At 55.5% G+C, this 24,330-nt stretch overlaps 2 protein-coding genes across 2 annotated transcripts in view; both read right to left on the bottom strand.

Moving 5' to 3' along the window:
* KLK14 (kallikrein related peptidase 14) overlaps positions 1 to 3,455 on the bottom strand; it is a 4,691-nt gene extending 1,236 nt beyond the window's left edge. Inside the window, exons 1-3 of the mRNA XM_046682878.1 lie at positions 3,157 to 3,455; positions 2,132 to 2,303; positions 209 to 462 (exon numbers count right to left, since the gene is read on the bottom strand). Coding sequence (XP_046538834.1) covers positions 209 to 462; positions 2,132 to 2,303; positions 3,157 to 3,196 — 466 coding nt within the window. The 5' untranslated portion in view covers positions 3,197 to 3,455. The remainder of the gene's footprint in view (positions 1 to 208; positions 463 to 2,131; positions 2,304 to 3,156) is intronic.
* Positions 3,456 to 15,977: 12,522 nt separating this feature from the next.
* On the bottom strand, positions 15,978 to 23,083 carry CTU1 (cytosolic thiouridylase subunit 1). Its single transcript, XM_046680468.1, has 3 exons — positions 23,029 to 23,083; positions 19,219 to 19,763; positions 15,978 to 16,603 (listed from the first exon to the last, which is right to left on the bottom strand). Exons 2-3 carry the CDS (start codon positions 19,724 to 19,726, stop codon positions 16,068 to 16,070), a joined length of 1,044 nt encoding a protein of 347 aa, XP_046536424.1. The 5' UTR covers positions 19,727 to 19,763; positions 23,029 to 23,083; the 3' UTR covers positions 15,978 to 16,067.
* Positions 23,084 to 24,330: the final 1,247 nt, after the last annotated feature.

Raw genomic sequence — 24,330 nt, 5'->3', positions numbered from 1 at the left:
CTCAGACCCGGGGGTCCAGCCCCAGCCCCTCCTCCCTCAGACCCAGGAGTCCATCCCCCAGCCCCTCCTCCCTCAGACCCAGGAGTCCACCCCCAGCCCCTCCTCCCTCAGACCCAGGGATCCAGGCCCCCAGCCTCTCCTCCCTCAGACCCAGGAATCAGGCCCTCAACCCCCTCCTTTCCCAGATGCAGGATGCAGGAATCCTCACCATTGGGGCTGGATGTGGTGCCCCAGCCCGACACACGGCAGGGAGTCCCCGGACTGGCACAGGAATTGGCCACAGGGATGGGCCTCACCGCCCTCCCCAGCCGAGCAGGCTGCCCCAGCTGCAGGAGCATCAGGTCATTGTTGTGGGTCCGGGAGTCATACTGGGGGTGTGGCACCTGGCGAACCACGCGCAGCACCTGCTGGGTGGCTTCCCACTTCTTCAGGTTATGCTTGCCCAGGGCGACCCAAAGGATCCTGGCCACAGACCGCAAGAGTGGTGCTGCTTAGGATCTGACCTGGAGACCCCTCTTCACCCTCCAGCCCTGCTCCCTTCCCCAGTGATGCATTTTCCCCGAGTGTAATATACCTCCCCTCTATCTGTAAGATGCCTGTTTGCTGGCCTCCTGTATTGTTTCCCACCACCCGGGCATCCTCTCTTGGCCCAATCCCACCGTCCTCCCCACCCTCTCTTGAGCTGTGCTCTGGTTTCTGGCTTGGGTATAAGATGATGGATGGTTGAGCATTCTTGACTCAGTTCCAGAGTCTGTACCTTGCTATGCTCTGAGTGCTAAGTGAGACTCTGGCTCTAGGCTGTAAATCAGAATTGATATTCCGGAGTAGGTTCCAGGCAGACTCCACCCCAGTTCTAGCCTGGCCTCTGGGTTCTAGACATTTTGAACTTTTGACTCTAAGCTAGGAGCTGGGTTCTAGATTGAGCCTGGATTATGGCATACTTTCTAGGTGAGCTTTTGGTTTTAGGGTAAGCTGAGGGTTCTCTTTTGAGCTCTGAATTATGGCTGGATTCTGGGTTCTGGATACTTATATAAACTCCAATGTCTCTGTTGAGTTCTGGGTTCCTGATTATGCTCTGGTTTATGACCTAGATTTTAGACAATTGTTTGAGCTCTGTGCTCCAGCTCAGCCAAAGGTTCTAAATATTAGTCTGAGTTCTTGATTTTAGGCCAGACTATTTCAGACTGAATTGCGGTTATAGTCTAGGCTCTTGGCTCTAGTAGACTCTGGTCTGGGTCCTTGACCTCAGGTTGGGCTCTGGGTTCTAGATGGAGCTCCATGTTATGGCCTGGATCCAAGGTTCTAGATATTGGTTTGCATTTTGGGCTTTATGTTCTAGACTCTGGGCTGAGTTCTGCGCTCTACGTTCTAACCTGAACTGAAGCTTATGGCATGAGATCTGGTTTACAGGCAAGGAGAGGGCTCTCATCTGGACTTGAATTCTAATCTGGAGTCTAGGTTCTAGGGTTAGGTCTAGAATCTTGGAGGGGCTCTGAGTTCTCTATGATGCTTCAGATTATGGTATACATTCTAGGATTTAGATGTTGGGTTGAGGTCTTGGTTCTAGGATGCTCAAAGAGGAGCTGTAGACTAGAATCCAGGTTAAACATCAGATCTAGAACAGGCTCCAGATTTGTCTCTATCTTTTGCTCTGAGCTGTATGTTCCAGCTATAAGCGAGGTTCTGGATTTATGGCTGGACTTCAGGTTCCAAACCAGACTCTAGATTCTAGGTAGTGTTCTGAGAGGGATCCTGAGTTTCCAAAGGTAGACTCTGCCTTACATTCTATCACCCATCTGTAATGGGCTCCTGATCTTAGTCTCTATGTCGAGCTTGGCCTCTGGATGGATCTCTAGGTTATGTGTTAGCTTCTAGGTTCCGTGTGGGACTCTAAGCTGATGTATGGGTTCTAAGCTGTCAAACTGCTTTCAGAATCTAAACTGAGTTCAAGATTTGTGGCTAGATTCCATGTTCTGAGCTGCGTCCATGGTTCTAGGCAATTAACCAGACTCCAAACCAGGACCCTGGTACTACACTGGGTTCTATACAGGGCTCCGGGTTCTCAGCTGAGCTCTGGGGCTCTAGACTAAGGAATTCACTTGGCGCAGGAACAGGGGAGGGGGTCACTCACCGGCGGGCACAGTGAGCAGCGGTGATGGCCCACCGGTCAGACAGCAGGGCCCCTCCGCAGAGGAATCGACGCCCGGGACCTGCCAGTAGGGCCGCCTGCCACGGCTGAGAGTTCTGGATGCACGGATGGCCGCCAATTATCTTGGACTTATCCGCTTGGCTCTGTATCATGGCTAGGAACAGGCAGGAGTGGGGTGGGGTGGGGAGAGCAGAGGAGTAAATGCTCCCCACCCCCCCAACCCTAGGATGTATGGGACCCACTAATCCCTTTCTTCTTTGCTTAAACCTTAAACCGTCCACATCCATCCACCCCACTCAATATGAGATATGCCCAACGTTGCCCCCATTATTGCCCCAACATGGGAGTTTTCTGACCAATGGCTGCCCCAGTCACCTCCATAGTATCTATTATTTGATCCCATGGCCACCTCATCCAGGGCCTTCATACATCAGCTCTTCTTGACTCCACTTTACCACAAATACTTCCTATCATCACTTTTCACAATACGCCACATTTCCCCCATGAATCCGTCTCCAACACATTCAAGAAGCTCCCTGTCCCTCCCCCAACCTTCCCACTCTCTGTGACCCCCAGCCCCTAGGATCCACTATCTTGCCTGATACCCTCTCGGCCCGCCACGCCAGGACCCCTGCCGTGAGCCCACCACCCCACTGTCACCCCCACCATCACTGCTGACAACACGCCGTCTTTCCCATATTAGTTCTTCCTTATCACAATCGAGGAGCATGCTGAGGCCCTCCTTTCTAACGTGACCCCATAGTTCTCCACAATTCTTCATTCATTTCTCCCCATCTCCTATGACTCCCCTGCCCTGCCATCTCCTGATACCTCCACAGTCAGAACTCAGGCTCTCCTCCAGTGTGCTCCTCAGCCATGATCCCCAACCTCCTCCCCACTCCTTCTCATCCGGTCACCCATGAGCATCCTGGGTCCCTAGGACCCTTCCCCATCTCTTCTCAGAGTCTCCATGGGACTTCCTGCCACAGACCCCACTGCTGTCTTACCTACAGCCAAGATCTGAAGTGCTGTCAGCAGGACAAACATTCTGGGGGCCGAGGGTTGGGTTCTGGTAAATGCAGAGAGAGAGAGAGAATGAGAGAGGGGGAGGCCTCAAGGACCCAGAGGTTGAGGGACAGAGACAGAGAGAGCCTCTCACACCGAGACCAAGATGCTTAGAGACATGGGAAAGAGAAAGAGCAGAGGTCACAGAGCAGGGTCTGGGGGCTCCTTGGGGGCTGGAGGGAGGAGGCTGAGCCAGGCTCAGATCTGCCTCGATGTCTCGATGACTCCTCTGTGGAGGAGATGGGGGTGGTGTCACTTCCCTGTCACTTGGTGGAGGCCTTTTATCCCTGGTCTGGGCTGCTGGCCCTGCCCTCGCCCTTCTCCTGACATCTTTTTAATTGCCTACTTAGCTCCCATTCAGGACTCCCCAATCCCATTTCCTCCCTCCCCTCTCTGGCCAGAGAAGCGGCCACAGTCAGTAATGGGAACACGCCCACCCGCCCAGAGAAGGTTTTATAATGTGGGAGGAATCCAAGGAGGGAGACCCCAGGGCAGGGTAGACGGGGGCTGGGGGTGGGGGGGCAGGGGCGCGGCCGAGAAGGGAGGGACAGAGTCACAGAGAGAGGCAGCCAGGGAGGCGCAGAGAACCTGGGGGAATGTGAGAGAAGGAACATATGAAGCTGGAGAGGCAAAGAGTAAGAGAAACACATGTCTAGAGAAAAAAGTGCCAGCAGTGGGGAGAATTGAGGGAGATGGAGCAGGAGGAGGAAGATGAATGTAGATGGGGGACCGAGGAGGCGGATGGAAAAAGACAAGACAGGGTGAGGGGAGATACAGAAATAGAGTCATGGAGAGATGAGCGTGGAAAAGCAGAGAGAGAAGTAGAAAAACGGAGGGAAGACGGTGAAGACAGAATAGAAACACACACAGAGAAAGAGGCAAAGATGAAGAGAGAAGACAGGGAGAGATACCCTCCAAATACACACATACAACATAACGGCAGTGGAGATGGAGGGAGGCGGAGAGATGACAGGGAAGGAAAAGGTGGTACCAGGGAAGAGAGAGGAGGAAGCCCATGCAGGACAAGGCGGAAAAAATGGGGAGATGGATGGAGCGGTGGATACAAGATGGGTGATGGGGACACCGACAGAGGACACTGAGAAAGAGGAGACAGGGAGGCAGAGAAGAAAGGTGACAGCTCCAGAGGAAGAGAGAGAGGCAGGGGTTGGGGACAGGGAGCCAGCAGGAGAAAGGATGCAGGAGGTGCTGGGGCTGGGCAGTCCTGTCTCCCAGCGTCTCTCTTCCTGGTCCTCACAGCCCTGAAGGTGGGGCAGCAGGGGCCACAGCAGGGGGGAGGGGCAGTGCAGAACTGGTGTCCCTCAACTTGGGCTCTGCAGAGGGGTGAGGAGAATTGGGTACAGAGACAGTGTAAGAGATGGAGACCCAGAGGGGGGGGGGGGGAGAGACCCAGAGAGAGGGGGACAGGGACCCAGAGAGAGGAGGACAGGGACCCAGAGAGAGGGGGACGGGGACCCAGAGAGAGGGGACAGGGACCTAGAGAGAGAGTGGGAGAGACAGTGGTGAGATGGGAAATGGTTCTAGGGAGCCAGAGGTGGGGCCCTAGATTCGAGGGGCCCATTCTAACGCAGGGCGGGGCGTGCCGCCTTCAGCCCCTCCCCCAGCCTCTTAAATTCCCTAATAACTGCTATTTATCCTGGGCCATCCCCGGACCTCCACGCGGTGACTCAGGAGGCCACCCCTCTGCCCTCTCCCTCACCAACCCCAAGACTGGCTCCCAAACCAACTTCATCCCCTCTCTGCCTGGGCTGCTGCTCCGGACACTGGGGGGGACCGTCTCTAACTGGGGACTCACTCTGTCCATCAGAATCCACACGCCCACCTCAGCCATGTGCATTTCTGTGTCCTGTGAACTGGCTCTGCTGAGGGGCCTCACTGCTTTGAGCCGAAGGCCTTGGCTCAGGCCCTGGTGATCAGAAGGGTGAGAAGCATAAACACCCTGTGTAAGGAAATAATTCCCTAGGAACGTGGAGGCAGGGCGGCACAAGGGAGCTGCTCTGTGAGGGATCAGTTCTGTATCTTTTTTTTTTTTTTTTTTGGTGAGGAAGATTGGCCCTGAGCTAACATCTGTGCCCATCTTCCTCTTTTTGGTATGTAGGACGCCTCCACAGCATGGCTTGATGAGTGATGTGTAGGTCTGCACCCAGGATCTGAACCCGGGAACCCTGGGCCACTGAAGCAGAGCACATGAACTTAACCACTCGGCCACCCAGCTGGCCCCGTGCAGTTTTATATCTTGATGCCATTGTGGTTACACAGATCTATGCATGGGATAAAATTACATAGAAACACATGTGCACACATACACACATACGTGCACAAGGCAAATAGATGCACATGAACAGCGGACACTAGTTAACCGTGTGGTACCCTTGACAATTTCCCACTTCCCCTGTTGGACTGCAGCTGTCTAGGGTGTCACCACTGGGGGACTCTGGGTGCTGGGTATTGGGACTCTCGGGACTATTTTGCAACTTCCTGTGAGTTTATAATTATTTCAAAATAAAGAGTTAACAATAGGTGCTGGCCCTGTGGCCTGGTGGTTAAGTTTGGGGCACTCTGCGCTGGCGGCCTGGGTTCGGTTCCCAGTGCAGACCTATTCCACTTGTTGGTAGCCATGTCGTGGCGGTGATGCACAGACAAAATAGAGGAAGACTGACACAGATGTTAGCTCAGGGCCAATCTTCCTCAGCAAAAAAAATAAAATAATAAAATAAGTAAATAAATAAGTTCAATATTGATTAAAAAAAAAAGAGTTAATAACAAAACAGAATTTTCTGGTAGACACAAGCCGCCCCCTTCCCCACCCCATCTGAGCGGAAAGCCTTATTTGGTGGACTCGTGGGGACCCTCGGCTGAGCTGGAAGGCCTTGGGAGACATGAGTCTCCTTCTTCCTACAAAGAACGCTCTGCTTAAGCAGAAGGGCTCTGTGAACAGAAGGAGCTGGAGAAAAAGGCTGCAGATGCAGCCACAAATGAGGCTCAGTTAACTGCCTTATCACTCTGCTCCCCATCCCAGCCCCTAAGCCCCCCCAGTGTCCCTGCCAAGTTACTCATCCCCTTCCCGCCAGGATCTAAACCCTGGGCTACCTTGCTCACCATTGTACCCACCTGGTCAGCACACGGCTGTCTGCCATGATGTGGGTCCTCAATAAATATCTGATGAGTGGATGAATGAATGAATGAACACATGGCCACAGTACTTGCCTTCAAGGAACTCATGGTCTGGCGAGAAAGGCCCATGGGCAATGGGAAACTTGGTCCTGAGGGATGTGTGTTCTGATGAGGGATGTCAAAGGGCCCAATGGAGCCCGAGGAGTGGGGAAAGTATTCCTGGAGGGCAGGATGTTTAAGCCGGGGCCTGCTGTGGATGTGTAGAAGTTGTCGAGGCGGACGGAGGGAATGTGGTGGGGGGTGGGAAGGAAGGAAGCGGCTCTGAGCAGAGACCTTCCAGCAGGAGGATGGTGACGTAGTTCAGAGGGTTGGAGGGAGACGTGGCCAGGGGAAGCAGGGCCTGGAGGGTGATTCTGAACGGGAGAGAAGAGCCCTTAGGGTCCTCCCTGCAGACCTAGGTGTGGAGCTTAGGAGAGTGGTCTGGTTAGAAACGACGGTGGGGCGTGACTAGCACAGAAGACCCCGGAAGCCAGAGCACGTGGAGCCCACCAGGAGAGGCTGCATAGAGTGAGAAGACCAGGGCCGTCTGCCCGGGATCTCCAGGGAAGGCCCCCAGTTTAGGGGCTGGGGGCTGAGAAGAGATGATTGAAGAGCTGGGAGGAAAGCCAGGAGAAAGCGGTGTTGGGAGGTTGACACGACTTTTAATGAGGAAGTGGCGCGGGTCGACACAGTTGGGTGGCCACTGGGGAAAAATGACAGAAAGGAGGCTGGAGATTTTGGAGAGAAAGGTTTTGGTGGGAGTGGAAGCTGGAGAGGTGGGCGGAGAACAGCGTGGACTGGAGGACCCCGTGGATGAAGAAAGCCCACTCTTAGACACGGGGGAAGGAGAAAGGTGTGCGACCAGTGAGGACTGGTCATGAGAAAGGAAAGAACAAATACAGTAGCTCATGGGACGGCCTGGTGGCATAGTAGGTAAGTTCGTGTGCTCCTCTTCCGAAGCCCGGGGTTCACTGGTTCGGATCCTGGGCGTGGACCTACACACCACTCTTCAGGCCATGCTGTGGAGCATCCCATATAGAAGAACTAGCAGGACCTACAACCAGGATACACAACCACGTCCTAGGGCTTTGGGGAGGGAAAAAAACCCCAATAGCTCAGGGTTGTTGAGGGCTTGGCACAGCCAGGCATGGTGCTGTGTCCTTCTTTTTGATTTTTACTTTAATGTTCAAAACTTTAAAAAAAATTAATTTGCTTTTTTATTGTGGTAAAATATGCATAACAAAAACTTTACCATTTTAATGATTTTTAGCATCCAGTTCAGTGGCTGTTCACATGGTAGAGCAACCGTCCCCACCATCATCTCCAGAACCTTTCCAGCTCCCCAAACTGGAGCTCTGCACCTGTTAGACACTAGCTCCCCTCTTCTCCCTCAGCCTGGCCCCTGGTCACCACTGTTCTGTTTCCTCTCCCTGCGAACTTGACTGTTCTGGGTGCCTCATCCAGGTGGAATCTTACAGAATTTGTCTTTTAGTGTCTGGCTTATTTCACTTGGCATAATGTCCTCAAGGTTCACCTATGTCGTAACAGGTGTCAGAATTTCCTTCCTTTTTATGGCTGCATAATATTCCACTGTATGGACGGACCACATTTTGTTAATCTGGGAAACTTCTTTATGTGGGTTAGCTTCTTACCTTCCTCCTTCCCTCTGTTCCTTCCTTCCTTCCTCTCTCCTTTTCTCCTCCTCCCTCCTCACTCTCTCTTCCTCCACTCAACAAATATTTATTGATCCCTACTGTGTGTCGGTCCCGGTTCTAAGGTCTGAGGATACAGCAATGAGCACAAGAGACAGAAATCCATGCCCTACTGATGCTGACATTCTGGAAGGGGAGGCAATCAAGAAAAAGAAAGTTAAATAAAAATATATAGCAATTAAACAATCAAACTATGAAAAATCATAATATGAATAATTGAAATGGAAAAATTTCAATTTTTATGAAAAATCATAATAAAGTGAGGGTAGGGTCAGGGAAGGCCTGATTGAGGTGAACTTTGAGCAAAGACCTGAAGGTGGTTGGGAGTGAGCCATGGGGGTCTCTGGGGCAAGACTGTTCCAGACAGAGGGATCAGCACGTGCTAAGGTCCTGAGGTGAGAGGAGGTCTGGTGTCTGTGGGGACCAGCAAGGAGGCCAGTGTGGCTGAGGCAGAGGGAGTGATGGGGAGAACAGAAGGACATGAGAAGTGAGGTCATTGGAAGTGCAGACTCCGTCGGATAGGTCCTATCTTATGCCCATTTTACAGACTGAGAAACTGAGGCTGAGAGAGACGAAGTGGCTTGTCCGTAGTCATCCAGCTGGTACATTCGGGAGGAAGCATAGAAAAGCCTGAATCTCTGCTTTGCTCTCTGAGTCTTCTACTGGCCCTGGAGGGGATTGGAGAGTTAATTCCGTCGAAGCACTGATTTGGGCGTCTAACACCATTTTAAGGCATTTTTTTTGCAAACTGACTCACTGAACCCTTCCTCGGTCCCGTGAGAGAGGCACTCACCAGTCCCAATGTAGAGACGAGGCCGTGAAGTCGGTCGCACACCTGGGCTTACGCAACGCGGAGCTGCGGCGCCTTGGTTCGAACCCACCCCCGGCGGCGGGCTCTCAACGACGCCTGCACCAGATGCCCCAGAACAAAGGGGCAGATGGCGCAACCGCCCCAGACAGCAGGGAAGACGCTTCTTCCATCGTTCCAGGAAGGAAGAAGGAAGGGTGCGGTGTGGGTCGGGTGGCAGGAAGTAGAGGCAGGGCCCGTCCTCCAGGAAGAGGAGAGTTGGAGGCCAGCTCATCTCCAGGGGCGCCCGGCTGGGCGGGTTTGGGGAGGCTAAGGACTGCGGTGGGGGCTGGGGAGAAGGGGTGCCCTGGTGAAATGCGTGAGCAAGAATTTAAAGGGGCCCCATCTGAGCAGCTGGATGATTTCGTTTTGTTTTTCTCCAGCAAGGAGCAGGCACCTGCAGGGCTGGGGGACCGTGGGAGGGATGCTGAGACGGGGGAGCTGAGGAGAACAGGGTAAAGGGGCAGACAAAAGGGGCTTGGTGGGGAGGCTGCATGAGGGTTGCCGTGTCTTCGAGGTGGAAGAACGGGTACAGCAGAGCCACCCACAGCTCCGGAGGCACGGGAGGCTGTGGTCAGGGAGTGGGATGTGGGATTTTTGTGGTTTCAGAGGTGGAGCTCTTATGGATGGAGATAGGGACCAGGGTGTGACCGTGGGCATGGCGGATGGCGGCGTTGGTCTCTGGCCCCTTGGAGGCTGGGGGGACTACAAAACCAGGGCGTCCTTTCTCCCCCCTGGGCTCCCGACTCCCCATCTGAGCGAATGTCTGTCCCCGCTTAAAATACGAATCAGCCAGATAGCCAAGGACTTTGCAAACATTCTCACGCTTGATCCTCACAACAGCTTTATGATGTTAGGGACTCTCATTACTATGACGTTACAAGCGAGGAAGCTGGTCTCGGACAGAAGTCTCTTGTGCAAGGGGCAGAGTCAGGATTGGAACTCGGGTCATCCGGCTGTTAAATAGGATGCCATTCCATCTCCAAATTTATTTCCACGCCGTCGAGGGCAGGGAGCTCTCTGCAGATCCCCAGTCCCTGGAACAGCCCGGCGTGAGAGATCCAGGAAAACGAGTGTTTGCGGGATGAGCAGACGGCCCCTCACGTCGGTCTTCTTGTTGTGTTCCCGACCAGCTCTCGGTTGGCAGTTTTTCTGGTACCCGCCGTGTGCCTTGCTTAACTCCCCCATCGTCCCTGCGGGTGCCCACAATCTACAGATGAGGAAACGGAGAGAAATGAGGTCAGTTGCCCAACGTCGAGTGGTGACTCCACGCCCCTCGGCGGCTGATCTCATGTGTCTCTTTGAACTCTCTCCCTGGGTGATCTCTCAGGTGTCTCTGAGTCACCATCGTATCTGCGACGTGTGTGCCAGGCAGCCTCTGTCTGTGCACCGGGGGCGCCCCTGATGCTGGGTCGACACGTGAGCCAACCAACACACCTGCCCCACCTCCTTCCAGCTCTATCATCTCCCACATATTTCGGTTTAAGCTCCACGGTCGGCTCCCACCTTTGCCCTGAGTCTTCCCCTGGTTTGTAAAGGACATCATCCTCTCCCCGGTCACTCCGATCGATCGAAAGCTGGGAATGGTCCTTGATCTCTCCCTCGCTCCCACTTCCCTCGTTGGCAATTCCTGTCCAAATATATGGTGAGTTCAGTTGCTTACCTCCTCTCACTCACCTTTGTCCAAGCCACCCTTATCTCTCACCTGGATGGGTGCCACTGCATCCAAACTGGTCTCGCAGCTTCCATGTTTGATCCCCTCCCCCCATGCCACGCCATGTCCATTCTCCACTGGGCAGGGCGGCCAACGTGTTCTTAAAACATAAAACAGCATTGTGTTAAAACCTGCTTAAAACCCATCCGTGATTTCCCACTGCAATTATAAGAAACCCTAAATGCCTCCAAGGTACTGTACGTCTGGCTGGTGTCCATCACCGGCCTCAGCCCCCTGCATCTCTTTGTTCTTCATGTGGTAGGTGCCTTCCCACCTCAGGGGCTTGGTGTTTGCCGTTCCCTCTGCCTGGGACACGTTTCCTGCTGCTCTGCCCGTGGTTACCTGTCCAGATGTCAGCTGAAAGGTCAGCTCCTGATCACTTTCTGTGGAGCAGACATTCCCTTCCAGAGCCCAGCCCAGTACCTGGTGTGTGGCAGGGGCTCCATGAAAATGGGATGAGTGAGATTATCACAGAGACTTCTCTCCGGAAGCTCTGCCTCCCTCCAGAATCTCTGCCGCTGGGGCTGGCCTGGTGGCATAGTGGTAAAGGTCGTGCACTCTGCTTTGGTGGCCTGGGGTTTGCAGGTTTGGATCCGGGCATGGACCGGATCAAATCAAGCCGTGCTGTGGCCGTGTCCCACATACAAAATAGAGGAAGATTGGCACAGATGTTAGCTCAGCAACAATCTTCCTCAAGCAAAAAGAGGAAGGTTGGCAACAGATCTTTGCTCAGGGCTAATCTTCCTCACCAAAAAAAAAAAAAAAAAAAAAATTCTCTGCTTCCCTCCAGAATCTCTGCCTCTCTCCAGAACCTCTCCTTCTCTCCACAATCTCTGCCTCCCTCCAGAATCTCTGCCTCACTCCAGAATCTCTGCTTCCCTCCGGAATCTCTGCACCCAATGCCTCACCCTCTTCAGACCTGACAGTAATCTCCAATTACCCAGCCCTGGGAGAGCACACACCGGGGGAAGGCAGGGAAGCCCATCTTTCTGAGATTAGGCTCCAAACACTTGCAGGGAAGAATGCTTCTGACTCTGGGCGATGGGACCCAGGACATGGACATTTCTGCTTCCTCAGCCCTGGTCCTATCACAGACCCACATTCAATGGGGATAAAGGGTCCCTTGTGTGTATGCAGGGGTTGCATTTACCAAGGCCACAGACCTCAGCAAAAGCCCCACTTCCTGATGACTAGGGCCTCCTGCCTCAGCAACACCCCTGCCCCGCCCTCCGTGTTTACCGTCCGCCTGAGTGGCAAACATCTTTCCTTCTGTTCCGTCTGTTTAGGAGAGGCTTCTCTTGTCTTTACAGTCTTTGAGCTCATGTGGGACCTCTCATGTTTACCAAACACAACCTGGAGTTTTGTAGGATTCCCAGCCTGGGCCAGTGCTTAACGAGCCGTGCTCTCAGCTCCCACCATTCCACCACCTGCCACTACCTCAGTTTGGGCCTCTCGCTGGCCTCCTGGCCTCTCAGTTTCCCCCCTGCCATCCTCCCAGACTTGGCCCCAGAAAGCTCTTCCTGACACCCGAGGCCCCATCGCCCCAGTGGGAAGTCCGCCTGGTGCAGCAGCATCCTGACCCTCCTGGGGGTCTCAGGGGGGCCTGGCCACCCTGGCCACCTCCTCCCCAGCTGTCCTGCCCCAGGAGCAGCCATGCCGAGCTTCCTTGCCTGAGGGCTTCACACCTGTTCTTCTCCTCTTCCCCTCCCACCCCTCTCCCTGCTCATTCTTACTCATCTCTGGGTCCCGGTTTAAACACTGCTTCCTTCGGCAGCATTCCGTGGCGCCTGCACGGAGCTGGCCTCTCCACCTCTGGGCTCCCCTGCGTCCTTATTGACCCCACTACGGCACGGATCCCTGTGGGTCTGGACTTGCCAGAGTCTGTGCCCGCCTCCCCCACCCCACCGGACAGAGAGCCCATTGAGGGCAGGCCAGGGGCTGACTCAGCTCTTCCCTCACGCCCTGTGCAGGGCCTGGCTCCTGGGAGGCATCAGCAGATGCTTGCTCTGTGAATAAAGGGACGACCCGTATTGCTCCTCTGCTCAAAAATCTCCATGCTTGCTTCTTTCCCCAAACCAGAGCTGCGCCTATGCTAGCTGCAGCCTCTCTCCACTCACCCCCTCATCATTCCCCTGCCTCACAGTTTGCACTTGCTGTTCCCTCTGGAAGCAACGCTCTTCCCACACACCTGCCAAGCTCCCTGCCCTCCCTTGTGCAGGACTTTGCTGCATGCCACATTCTCCTCTATCTTCCAGGCCTTTCCTCTCCACCCTCCTTAAATGTGTGGTCTGCTCCCCATCCCTCCGCTTTACCACCATCTGAAATGCTCTCTATCCTACTTCTTTTTCTCTTTTCTTTTTTGGCCTCTCCCATGAGGGCAGGATTTTGTTTCTTTTGCTGCTGTCACGAAATAAGTGCTCAATAAATATTTGCAGAGTGAATGGATGAATGGATGAACGCACGGGGCTTGAGGTCAAGGAAGGTTTCCAGTGTTCACAGGGGGAACGTAAGGCTTCTGCCAGACTGTGTCTCCCGCCCTGGGAGGCTCGGGGGCCGCAGAGAGCGGAGCTCCGGGCAGGAGACCGCGCTTTGCCAGCAGAGCCCACGCGATGCCCACGCGTGGGCACAGTGACCTCTTGTGGCCAAGGCTGAGCACAGCATCTCCCCGGCTCCCACGTGGGACCCTGACTTTGTCGCACGCGGCGACTGACTTTGAATCCAGATACGCCGACAGTGTTAACACACGCACTGGATTGCGAAAACTCAGTACAAAAAAGAGAGAAAAGCAATGTAAAATATCTTGGTTTTTGGAAAATATTCATTACAGGTTAGAATCAATATTGTGGGTCAAAAATGTGATTACAATTTCACCCGTTTTCCTCCCCTTTTAAAAAATAAGGCTATTAGAAAATTTAAAATCACATCGAGGGCGCACGTTGTATTTTTATTCGATAGCGTTGCTCTAAATCATGACAGAAATTTAACCAGCAGTCCACCTCCTGGTGTGGAGGGAAAAACTCGGTTGAACAGAAGAGAAAACGTCCCTTGATGAGGCAGTAGTTGACCTGCAACAAGGACCCAGGTCCCCTGGCTTCGAGCAGGCGGCATTAGCAAAAGGGTCAAGAGCCCCAGCTTCTTCCCCGACTTGCTGCTGTGTGACCTTGGGCAAGTCACTTCCCCTCTCTGAGCCACATGATTATCCTTCGTAAAATAGGAAATCACACCCCATCAATCGCATCCCTGAGCTGACGGGGGAGGAGCGTTTGCCTGGCACAGAAGCATCGTCCCAATTGACCTTGATCATCTTGCGCCCCCTGCAGCCCGCTCTCTTTACTGCAGCTGGTGTGATTTTTTTTTTTTTTAGAAAATGGAAATCGGATCTTGACCTCTTTTGGTGGAAAGCCCTCCAATGATTCGCGATCACTCTCAGAATAAATCAAAGTCCTTCTGGCCTCTACAGGACCCGGCATGACGCGCCCCTGGCTACCGCCTCATCTCTTGCTGTTCTTCTTCCTGCCCACTCGGTTCTGGACACAGTTCCTTGCTGTTCCCTGCATTCACCAGGCTTATTCCAACCTTCTGGCTTTTGCGTGGGCAGTTCCCTCTGCCTGGAAACCTCTGCCTTGAGACGGCTTTATGATTCGTCCCTTCGCTTTACTCAGGTCTGGGCTCAAACACCACCTCCTCCAAGAGGCCCCATGCTGACCCCTCTGGAAACTGACTCTTGCCATCTCCCTCTTGCCATCCTGCTTCATTTTTATTTGTTGCATTAGTCACTACCTGACGTTATATATTTGCTTCTGGTCTGTTTCTCCCAGACCATGAATATCCTGAGGGCTGCAGCTTCCGTCTTTTGGGCACTGCGGGATTCCTAGCACCTGGAGGAAATTCTAGCACCAGGCACACGGGTCACAGACGAGGCACTCGATGAACGTTTGTTGAATGAATAATTAACCAAATACTCAATTAACTTGCAGTGGAGGCGGGGCATCTGGCCCCTACTCTCCAGCCCAATCGAATTAGGAAAAATGAGACCCAAAGAGTGTGGATGGCCAGACATGAGGGCAGCACGGGGCTGGGGTTTGGGAGAATCCTCCGTCCTGGGCTAGTCGTGGTGGGTGGAGAGAATCAGCGAGGCTTCTAGGAGGACCCTGGAGGATTTGATCAGGAAGATGGGACCGGAGGGCATTCCTGACAAGGCACCAGCCCAGCAAAGCTTGGAGGTGGGAATGAGAACACAAGTCTCCCCAGGGCTCAGGCTGAAAGCTTCTGGGCCCTACACCTGCTTGGACCGGCAGGGCAGCAACTCTGAAACCCAGAGCCCCCTGGCGGCCAAACCTTAGCATGACAACCCAGTCGGACACCAGTTATTGAGCGCGTTATCGAATCCTCACGACAGAGCTTTGATGGGGGGCTTTGATTCCATTTTCAGAGGAGGAAATGGAAGCCAGAGAGGTTAAGTCACCAACTCAGGTCACCCAGCTCTTCTCCCAGAATCCGAGGTGTGGGGAGCCCACCCAGCTGCCCCTCACCCATCACACAGAGACACTGGAGGAGATTCAGGTGGGGGTGGGGCATGATTCCAGAGTCTTGAAGACCCAGGCAGACCAGGGTGTGAGCCCCCAGTTCGGTCCCTCTCCAGCTAAGTGACTCAGGCCAGTTACCGGGACCTCAGGCTACAACCAAGGAGATCGCAGTGCGATGAAATTAAGACGGCGCAGCGCCCGCAGGATGCGCAGCCCTGGAAGAGAAGCGCCACGATTACTGCACACGACGAGGGCCCATCTGGTCTGAGCATCCACATGGTAGATGCTCGGGGAGGGTTGGGGCTGTCTGCGCATGCCCAGAACCGGCGGAGGACCGGGGCAGCAGCCTCCGAATTGCCCCTGACTCAGGAATGGAAACCTGTTCACTCCCCTCCTCTGAGACCCAGGAGTCTGGGCCCCCAGCCCCCTCCTCCCTCAGACTCGGGAGTTCGTGCCCACAGCTCCTCCTCCCTGAGACCCAGGAGTCCAGGTCCCCAGGCCCTTCCTCCCTCAGACCCAGGAGTCCAGCCCCAGCCCCTCCTCCCTCAGACCCAGGAGTCCAGGCCCCAGCCCCTCCTCCCTCAGACCCAGGAGTCCAGGCCCCCAGCCCCTCCTCCCTCAGACCCGGGAGTCCAGACCCCCAGCCCCTCCTCCCTTAGACCCGGGAGTCCAGACCCCCAGCCCCTCCTCCCCTAGACCCGAGAGTCCAGGCCCCCAGCTTCTGTAGGGTCACAGGTCACCAGTTCTGTCTCCCGCTCTCCCACCCCCACCCCACCTCAAACCGAAGCTCCGGGCGGGAGAAGGTAACCGAGTTTATTCACAGTGTCATTCACAGGCAGCCCCGCGCTCCCGGGCGGCGCATCCCGGCCGAGAACCCGAGTCCCTAGAAGGCGGGCACGGCTTCCGGGGCAGGGGCCCGCTCCGGCTCCCCGTCCCGCGGCGGCCCCGCCTCGTCCAGCCCCCGGCGGCCCTTGCCGATGGCCAGGCGCGGCCGACCGCGGTTGAGGCCGTCCAGGAGCGCGCAGGCCTGGCAGAGCGCGCGGCTGGCCAGCGCCCCGCAGCGGGAGCAGGCGCCGGGGGCCGGGGGCCGCGCGGCCGGGGCCAGCGCCAGGCGCTCGGCCGAGTGCACGAGGTCCAGCACCGCCGACGGCCGCGCCGCCTCCAGCAGCTTGAGCAGGTGGCGCGCGTGGCCGCGGAAGGCCTCGGGCGCGTAGACGCACTCCTCGGAGAAGTAGTCGAGGCGGCGGAAGTGCGCGTACAGCACCACCTCCTTCTGCGAGGCCAGCTGCAGCGGGCGGCAGCGCGGCAGGGCGCCCCCCTCGCCCGGCGAGCCCAGGCCCCCGCCCCGGGCCAGCCGCGCCGCGTCGCCCCGCAGGAAGTTCATGAGCACGGTCTCCGCCATGTCGTCGGCGTTGTGGCCTAGGGGGAGAGAGATGGGAGCAGGTCAGGCGGGGGCGAGGAGGTGGGCGCTGTTGGTCGGGGAGACCCGGAGGCAAGGGGAGGAGGCGTGGCGAGTGGTGTGCACCGAGTGGGTGACTCGGCCACGGAGACCCCTCCTTCCGAATACTGTGGGGCGGCCAGGACCCAGAGAGAGACAGGGAGCAGGCCGGCGCAAGGGGTGCAGGTCTTGGAGACCTGGGTCCCCGTGGTGCAGTCAGGACCCAGGGAGGTGGGGAGGGGGCGTGGGGAACGGCGGGGAGGGCGAGACAGGGCCATGGAGACCCCGGGGCGCCGTGGGGCAGCCAGGTGGAGGCTGAAGGTGGACACACCGAGAAACGAAGGGGGACACACACAGGCTCCGTGGAGCAGCTTGGGGGTGCCCTCAGTTTCCACCCACTTATTGCAAACCAGGCCCTGTGCTAGCCGCCCTTTCACCTAGTGAGAAAAGTGCTTCAGCTACAAAGATCTCTGCAGCCTCAGTTAAGAGGGTCCTTCAGACTGCACAGGAGGAGTCACGATGGCATTTAATGGAGAGTCTCCAGTGAGCTGACACAAGTGTCTCTGGGGATGCAGATCCCGGTGTTTAGAAAGACCAGGGAGAAAGTGAGGGAATATTTACACAACGGTCACCACAAAATTTAAGCTAAATCTCTACCTATTCCACATCTTGTCATCTTATACTTGAGTCTAATAGCAAAACACTGGTCGTCCTAGGGCTTCCCAAACTGGCCCTGCTTCCCCTCCTCAGGGCCTTTGCATGAGCTGTTTCCTCTGCGCAGAACACCTCTCCCATCCCCTATTCGTCCTCCACATGTCACCCACGTGGCCTTCAGGGCTCAGCTCACTCAGGAGACGCTTCCTCAATCCCCACCTTTCTCCCTTCACTAGGTCCTCCTGTTACAAACTTGCAAAATCTGTGCAACTTTCCTTAGTAGCACTTGGGTTATAATTAAGTATGTCAGAAATCAGCAGGTGCAGAGACGTCTGTCTTGTGCATCATCATAAGGGCAAACATTTGTATAATGTTTACTGTTTTCCAGTCTCTGAGGGCTTCACACATAACTCATCTAATTCCCAACAACACCAGGACCTAGACATTACTAACATCCCCATTCCACAGAAGAGGAAACCGAGGTTAGGTCGTCTGCTCGTGGCTATGTGGCTCGCGTCTGGTACACAGTACATGGTCAGTAATTATTTGTTGAAGTAACGGTTGGGACAGAGTAAGAGAGTTATCAGAGAGGAAAAGGAATTAAAAGACACCGTGCATTTCAGACTATCGATGGTTTCTGATGGGGGATAGCCCTTCACACCCCTTCTTTTGTGAATGGAACACAAAGAATGTCATTTTCTTAAAAATGCAGGGAACAATCTCAACAACAGAAAACCAACAACCCAATTAAAAAACGGGCAAAAGATCTGAAGAGAGATTTCTCCAAAGAAGACATATGATGGCCAAGAGGTACATGAAAACATGTTCAACATCATTAGCTACCAGGGAAATGCAAATCAAAACTACAATGAGGTATCACCTCACTCCTGTCAGAATGGCTGTAATTAACAAGACAGGAAACAACCAGTGTTGGAGAGGCTGTGGAGAGAAGGGAACCCTTGTACACTGCTGGTTGGAGCGCCAACTGGTGCAGCCACTATGGAAAGCAGTATGGAGTTTCCTCAGAAAATTAAGACTAGATCTATCATATGATCCAGCTACCTCACTGCTCGGTATTTATGCAAAGAACTTGAAAACACAAACGCATAAAGACACATGCACCCCTATGTTCATTGCAGCATTATTCACAATAGCCAAGACTTGGAAGCAATCTAGGTGCCCACCAAGGGACCAATGGATAAAGAAGGTGTGGTATATATACACAACGGGATACTACTCAGCCATAAGAAATGATGAAATCCACCCATTTGTGACAACATGGATGGACCTTGACGGTATTATGCTGAGTGAAATAAGTCAGAGGGAGAAAGCCAAATACCATATGATCTCACCCATAAGTAGAAGATAAAAACAATGACAAACAAACACATAGCAACAGAGATTGGATTGGTGGTTACCATGGGGGAAGGGGGAAGGGAGGAGGGAGAACGGGTGATTGTAGACACATGTTTGTGGTGATGGATTGTAATCAGTCTTTGGGTGGTGAAAATGATGAAATCTACACAGAATTTGAAATATATTATGATGTACATCTGAAAGTTACATAATGTTATAATCCAATGTTACTGCTATAAAAATTAAAATTAAAGTTAAAAAAAAAGCTGCAGAGAACCACAGCCCTAGCCCCTAGGGAGTACCCCTCCACCCTTCCTCGCCAGTGTGCTGACCAAGATGACCGCAGTGACTCAGAAGCTTGCCACACCCATCCGGAAGGCCTGCACGTAGCAAGTCCATGAGCCTTCAGTGGGCACGCACACCTGCTCCTCCCTGAGACCCTCCACTCAGGGCGCACCCAGGCTCTCCTTCACCACTTCTCGGGCACGCGCCCCAGCCCCCTTTCACGGCCCGCCCCCTCGCCCGCGCATGCGCCCGGCTCCCTGCCACCCCCATCCCGCCGGTCCCGCTGCGCGCCTGCGCTCACCCGTCACGATGTGCGTGGCTCCCACGAGGCGCGCCCCCTCCTCCAGCGCCCGGCGCCGCAGCACCCCGCAGAAGGTGCAGCAGGCGCGGCTGCGGCCGGAGCCGGCCGTGCTGCGGGCCACGGCGTCCATCGTCCAGCCCCCGAAGAGGTCTGCGTAGGCCACGACGGTGAGCGGGAGCTCCCAGCGCGCCGCCTGGCGCCGCACGGCCGCCAGCGCCGCGTCCCGGTAGCCGCCGATGCCCTCGTCCACGGCCACCAGGCGCAGCGAGATGCCCAGGCGCGGCGCCAGCACCTGCAGCACGTGCGCCAGCACCGTGGAGTCCTTGCCGCCCGAGGCGCCCACGGCCACCACGGCCCCGGGCGGCAGCAGGCGGCCCGCGACCACCGTGTGCAGCACCTCGGCCTCGAAGGCGGCGCAGAAGCAGGCGCCGCACAGCGCGCGGCCCGAGCGCGGGCGGCGGAGGGCGGCGCGCGCCTTGTGGCAGGTGGCGCACTGCGGGGCTGGCATCGCGGGGTCCGAGCGGGGCAGGAGAGGTAGGCTTCTCCTGGACGGGGAGAGAGAGGAGGTGGGTTACATGTGGATTCCAGATTGAGGGCTCGTTGCCTCCTGGGAGGCTGCCTGGATAGCGCCCCTGCCTGAAACAAACCCAGGGCCAGGTGTGTGCGGGTGCACTAAGCTTCTTGCGGAGGTGGGGGTTGGCTAGATATATGTTCTGGCTTAAGGAGGCTGTTGCCTCCAGGAAGGCTTCTTGGATTGCACTCGTTACGCACCAAGAAGAGAAGAAGCCTATGGAGTTAATTTCGGGGGAAAGAGACGGAGAGGTAAGTAAGTCATACCCAGAATTAGGTTGGATCCTGTTTAGAGGGATGGGGGTGCGTATGAAGGACCAGTTTTCACAAGCTGCAAGGAGGCCACCCCTCTTACAGCCCTTATTAGAGGGACAGGGTGAGATCACTGCCTTGGGCCTCCAGGGCTGTTCAGAGAGCTTGGTAGGGGTCAGTGATCTAAGGACAGAGGGAGTCCAGGGGACTGCAGCTCTGTTAGCAGAAGGGGGTCGAGGGGCAAAGACCAACTGGGTCTTTGTGGATCTTTTTACTTTGTGGAGCTGGGATAGTGTCTCCAGGAATGGGTCCCCACTGCATCCTCTGAGATCACCGTCTCCAGGAGACCAACTGGACTTGCTTCTGATTTAGGGGTCGGGGTGGGGGAGTGTGGGCCTCCATCCGTGGACTCAACTCTCCTCTGGAGTCAGAATCTCCCGCAAGCTTCTGTGGCCTCATCAAGACATGGATCAGCCCATCCTTGGCCCCTTTCTGTTCCCTGCCTCCTACGTCATCCCAGCTCACTCAGCCCAAACTCCAACCCTCCAGCCACACGCTCCTTGGTCCCACCTGCCTGGTGAACCCATAAAAACCCACCAGGCTCAGTCCCCCTACCCAAGCCACCATCGCCTCCAGCCTCTGAGCAGGTCACCCTGCTTCTACGATTCACCAAAATGTGTGGAATCATTTTCTGTGACTTTATGTTTACGGTCTGTCACTTCCTGAGGGCAGGGGCCAGTGCCACTCAGATGTCTAATGGGCATCTCAAAACCCAGGTTCCTGATTCCTCTTCCCAAACCTGCTTCTCCTGCAGTGAAAGGAAGCCCCATCCTTCTCGGTGCTCAGGCTGGATGCCTTGGGGTCCGGGACCCCGGACTGCCCATTCTCTCTCCTCTTCTCACTCTCCCTGTGAGTGACCCCAAGTGGCAACGTCGAGTCCCGACCTTTCCTCTAAATGCCCACTGAGGAGGCATCGCCTGGGACATCCTCAGATCTCAGACCCCAAGTACCCCACTGGAATGCAGCAAATCCTGTGTGACGGTAGCTTCCAAAGAGACCCAGAAGCCAACACTTCTCACGGTCTCCATGGCTGCCACCCTCATCTGACTCACCATCTCCCTCCTGGAATATGGCAGGAGGCTCCTCAGTGGTCTCCCTGCCTCCCCTCCCCTCCCCCCACCATTATTCTCCACAAAGCCAGCAGGATCCGGCCCTGTCTTCTCCACATCCTCCCATGCGTCTCCTCCCATTTTAGGAAAAGCTGATGGTCTGTGAGGCCCTATGCAATCTGGCTCCCTTTCCCCACTCTCCCTCAGCCATGCAGGCGTCTACTCTCAAACACCCCAGGAACCCTCGAGTCTGCAGGAGTTTGCACTGGCCCTTCCCTCTGCCCAGGGTGCTCCCCCATCACTGGGCCCAGCAAGCAGCCTTCAGGACCCATGTGCTGTCACAGCTGAGCAGCGCCCCTCGAAATCTTTTCTCCCTCTGACTTTTGACTTAATCGTCCCTCTTCCTTCCTGGCTTTTCTCCTGCCAAGTCTGCAGTCTCTTTTGGAGAGTTCTCTTCCTGGTCCTCAGGTCCTGCCCAGCTCACTCTCCTTGTGGGTGACTCTGAACGTGAGGTCCACCCGGCTGGTCCGCCAAATGCCCCAGTGAGGAACCCGGCTGGTCCTTCTCTCAGATCCCAAGTGTCAAAACTGACCAGCATCCCACCCACTGCTGCCCACCTCCACCAGCAGAAACCTGCTCTTGCCCAGCTGTTCCTTGTCTCCTAAAAACACCACGACCTTCCACCCAGCTCCCCAGCAGGAAGGGACCCGATCACCCTGAACTCATCTCTCCTCTCCCCCCCATTTACAGTCACCCCGGACTGGGAGTCCACCTCCCGAAGGAGGAAGACCCAGCAGGAGATGAGTCTGCGCAGGTTATCAGACACTCATAGGCCATGATATGGAGTGTTAATTTTATTCAGAGGAGATGGGAGCCATGGGAGGGTTCTGAGCAGACACGGGATATGATCTGACTTAGGTTTTAAAAGGATCCTTTTGGCTGCTGTATGGGGAAGAGACTGCCGGCGGCAGGGGCAGAGGCAGGCGGGCCACGGAAGGAGCTATGGCAATAGTCAGTGAGAGATGATGGTGGCCTGGACAGCGGTGGCGGCAGTGGGAGGGGGAAGAAATGGTGGAATTCTGGATCATTTTGAAGGTAGAGTCTATAGGACTCGCACAAGACTCGGATTGGGTTGGAGGGCTGGGTCATGAGAAAAGAGGAACAAGGAATGATTTGCAGGTTTTGGACAGAGCACCTGGGAGGATGGTGGGGGCATTCCTTGGGGGGGGGGGGGGGGAGGCACCAGGAATTCCATTTGGGCATGTGAGGTTTGAAGTGCTTAAGCGTCTTCCCCTGAAGACGTCATGGACCCCAGGCTGGGTCAAGCGCCTCCCCGTCTCCATCGCAGCCTGACCACGACTCTACCTGTCATGGTGACAGGCCTATCTCCCCTGCTGTCCTGTGAGCTCCCTAAAGGCTGGGACTGGGTCGGCCTCGTCCACCACTGTCTCCTCCCAGCTGACACAGAGCTTGGCACAGAGTTGGCGCTCAGTAGATATCTGTAGGATGAGGGAATAATAAATACTGCCGGAGGACGGGATGCCGACCCCTGGGATGCTTGTCAGAAGGGTGGATAGTGTGTGACATCTTTCTATCAGGACACAGGTTCTAGGGCAGAGTTGGGGCCTCCTGACCGTCCCCAACTGGAGGCGGGGGCAGGGAGATGGTCGAATCCCGGTCTGGGGGTGGGGAGTGGGCAGGCAAGAGGTCGGACCAGTGTCCAAAGTGAGGATCCTGGCCTGAAGGCCTCTGGGATACAGGTGTTGGGAAATCACAGACGTGACGGTCACCACCCCCAGAGAGACCCTCAACCCTCACACAGCACCGCAACAAAGAGCGGGCGCCCTCGGACCGACCCGCCGCGGGAGGAAATGCTCACCTGGGTAGAAGGCGACGCTGGGACGTCCACGCTGCTTAACCCGCGGAAGCCTGGGACGGAAGTGGCTCCGAAGACTACGACTCCCACAAGGCCTTTGGGGCTGTCTTGCCTACCGGCTCCCAGAACCCCATGCAACAGCTCCGCCTGAGGCCCTTGTGATTCCTGGGCCAGCGTGGCCTACAACTCCCCGCAAGCCTTGCGGCCCCCTCTCGCGCTCTGCCTACCACTCCCAAGATGCATTGCTCCGTTTCCCTTCTGCGCCTGCGCAGGCACAGACGCGGCGGAGCGGAGTGTGGTTTCTTTGCTGTGGCAGGCTGCTGGCCCTATGTGGGCTGTGTTCAGATTATCTGCTTTTGTGCGATTGTTATAGGCTTTTAAAGGGTTTATAGAGCATATAATGTGGTCGGGTAGCGGGTGGGAATTGAAGGTGGGGGTGGAGGTGTTGATGGCGTCTGTAAAAGCGGCAGTTAGCGCGTGCGCAGGGCAGGGAGTCCTGAGGTGGGAGTTGGGCGTGTTTGCGCACGTGAGCGTGTCAAATGAGAGGGAGCAGTGTGTGAGCTGAGGTCTCTGTGCTGTTAGTGTGCTGTATGCTGAGGTCAGCTGTTAGTGATTTTGGAAGAGTCTCCTTGTGCCAGGCTGGCCGTGTGTTAGGTTCTGGTGACACAAATGATGTCACTGTCCTCTGAGCCCCCTGCCTGGTGGAGGCTCTACCTTTCACGTGGAGGTGGAGATCGGGGATGGAGGGCAGGTGAGAAAAGTCTTGACGGCACCAAGAGACCCTAGAGACTGACTTCCGAGACTGAGGGATCCAAAGGCTAAGACGCCTGAAACCCAGCAGTCCCTGGACCTGGGTCATGGAGACGCTGAGTTCCAGTAACCCAGGGACATCCAGACGCTCTAGACGGAAGGGTCCAAAGGCTTAGATCCCTCCCCCAAACCCAGGACTCCAGAGGCCTGGAGACCGAGACTTAGACCCTCAAGACCCAAGCAGCCAGAGAATCAGGGCTCCAGAGACACCCCCACCCCAAGACCCAGGGACCAGGAGACTCTCCCACCCGCACACACTGAATGCCAAGGGCCCTGGAGACCCCTGAAACTAAAATCTGGGGTCCAAGGAGTCCAAAGACTCAGGTCTCCCCTGACTCAGGTGCTTTCAAAACCATAGCTGAAAGGTCCTCTAGATGAAGAGACCAGAGCCTCAGAGATCCCAAGCCTGAGAGGTGCAGAGCCTCAGCATGTGTGGGTTTGTGGCGGGTGATGACATGAGAGGGATGTGACAGGCACTGTGTAGCCTGTGTTTTC

Source organism: Equus quagga, chromosome 13 (assembly GCF_021613505.1).
Source record: "Equus quagga isolate Etosha38 chromosome 13, UCLA_HA_Equagga_1.0, whole genome shotgun sequence".
NCBI lineage: Eukaryota > Metazoa > Chordata > Mammalia > Perissodactyla > Equidae > Equus > Equus quagga.
The sequence above is the reverse complement of the archived record's forward strand: the minus strand, read 5'-3'. Positions and strand labels throughout refer to the sequence as shown.

Bases quoted from the DNA above. Each gene is read 5' to 3' on its own strand.
- CTU1 (XM_046680468.1), bottom strand. From the start codon at position 19,726: ATGCCAGCCCCGCAGTGCGCCACCTGCCACAAGGCGCGCGCCGCCCTC. The intron at 16,604-19,218 runs GTGAGCGCAGGC...CTCTCCCCCTAG, and splicing joins AGCCACGCACATCGTGACGG to GCCACAACGCCGACGACATG.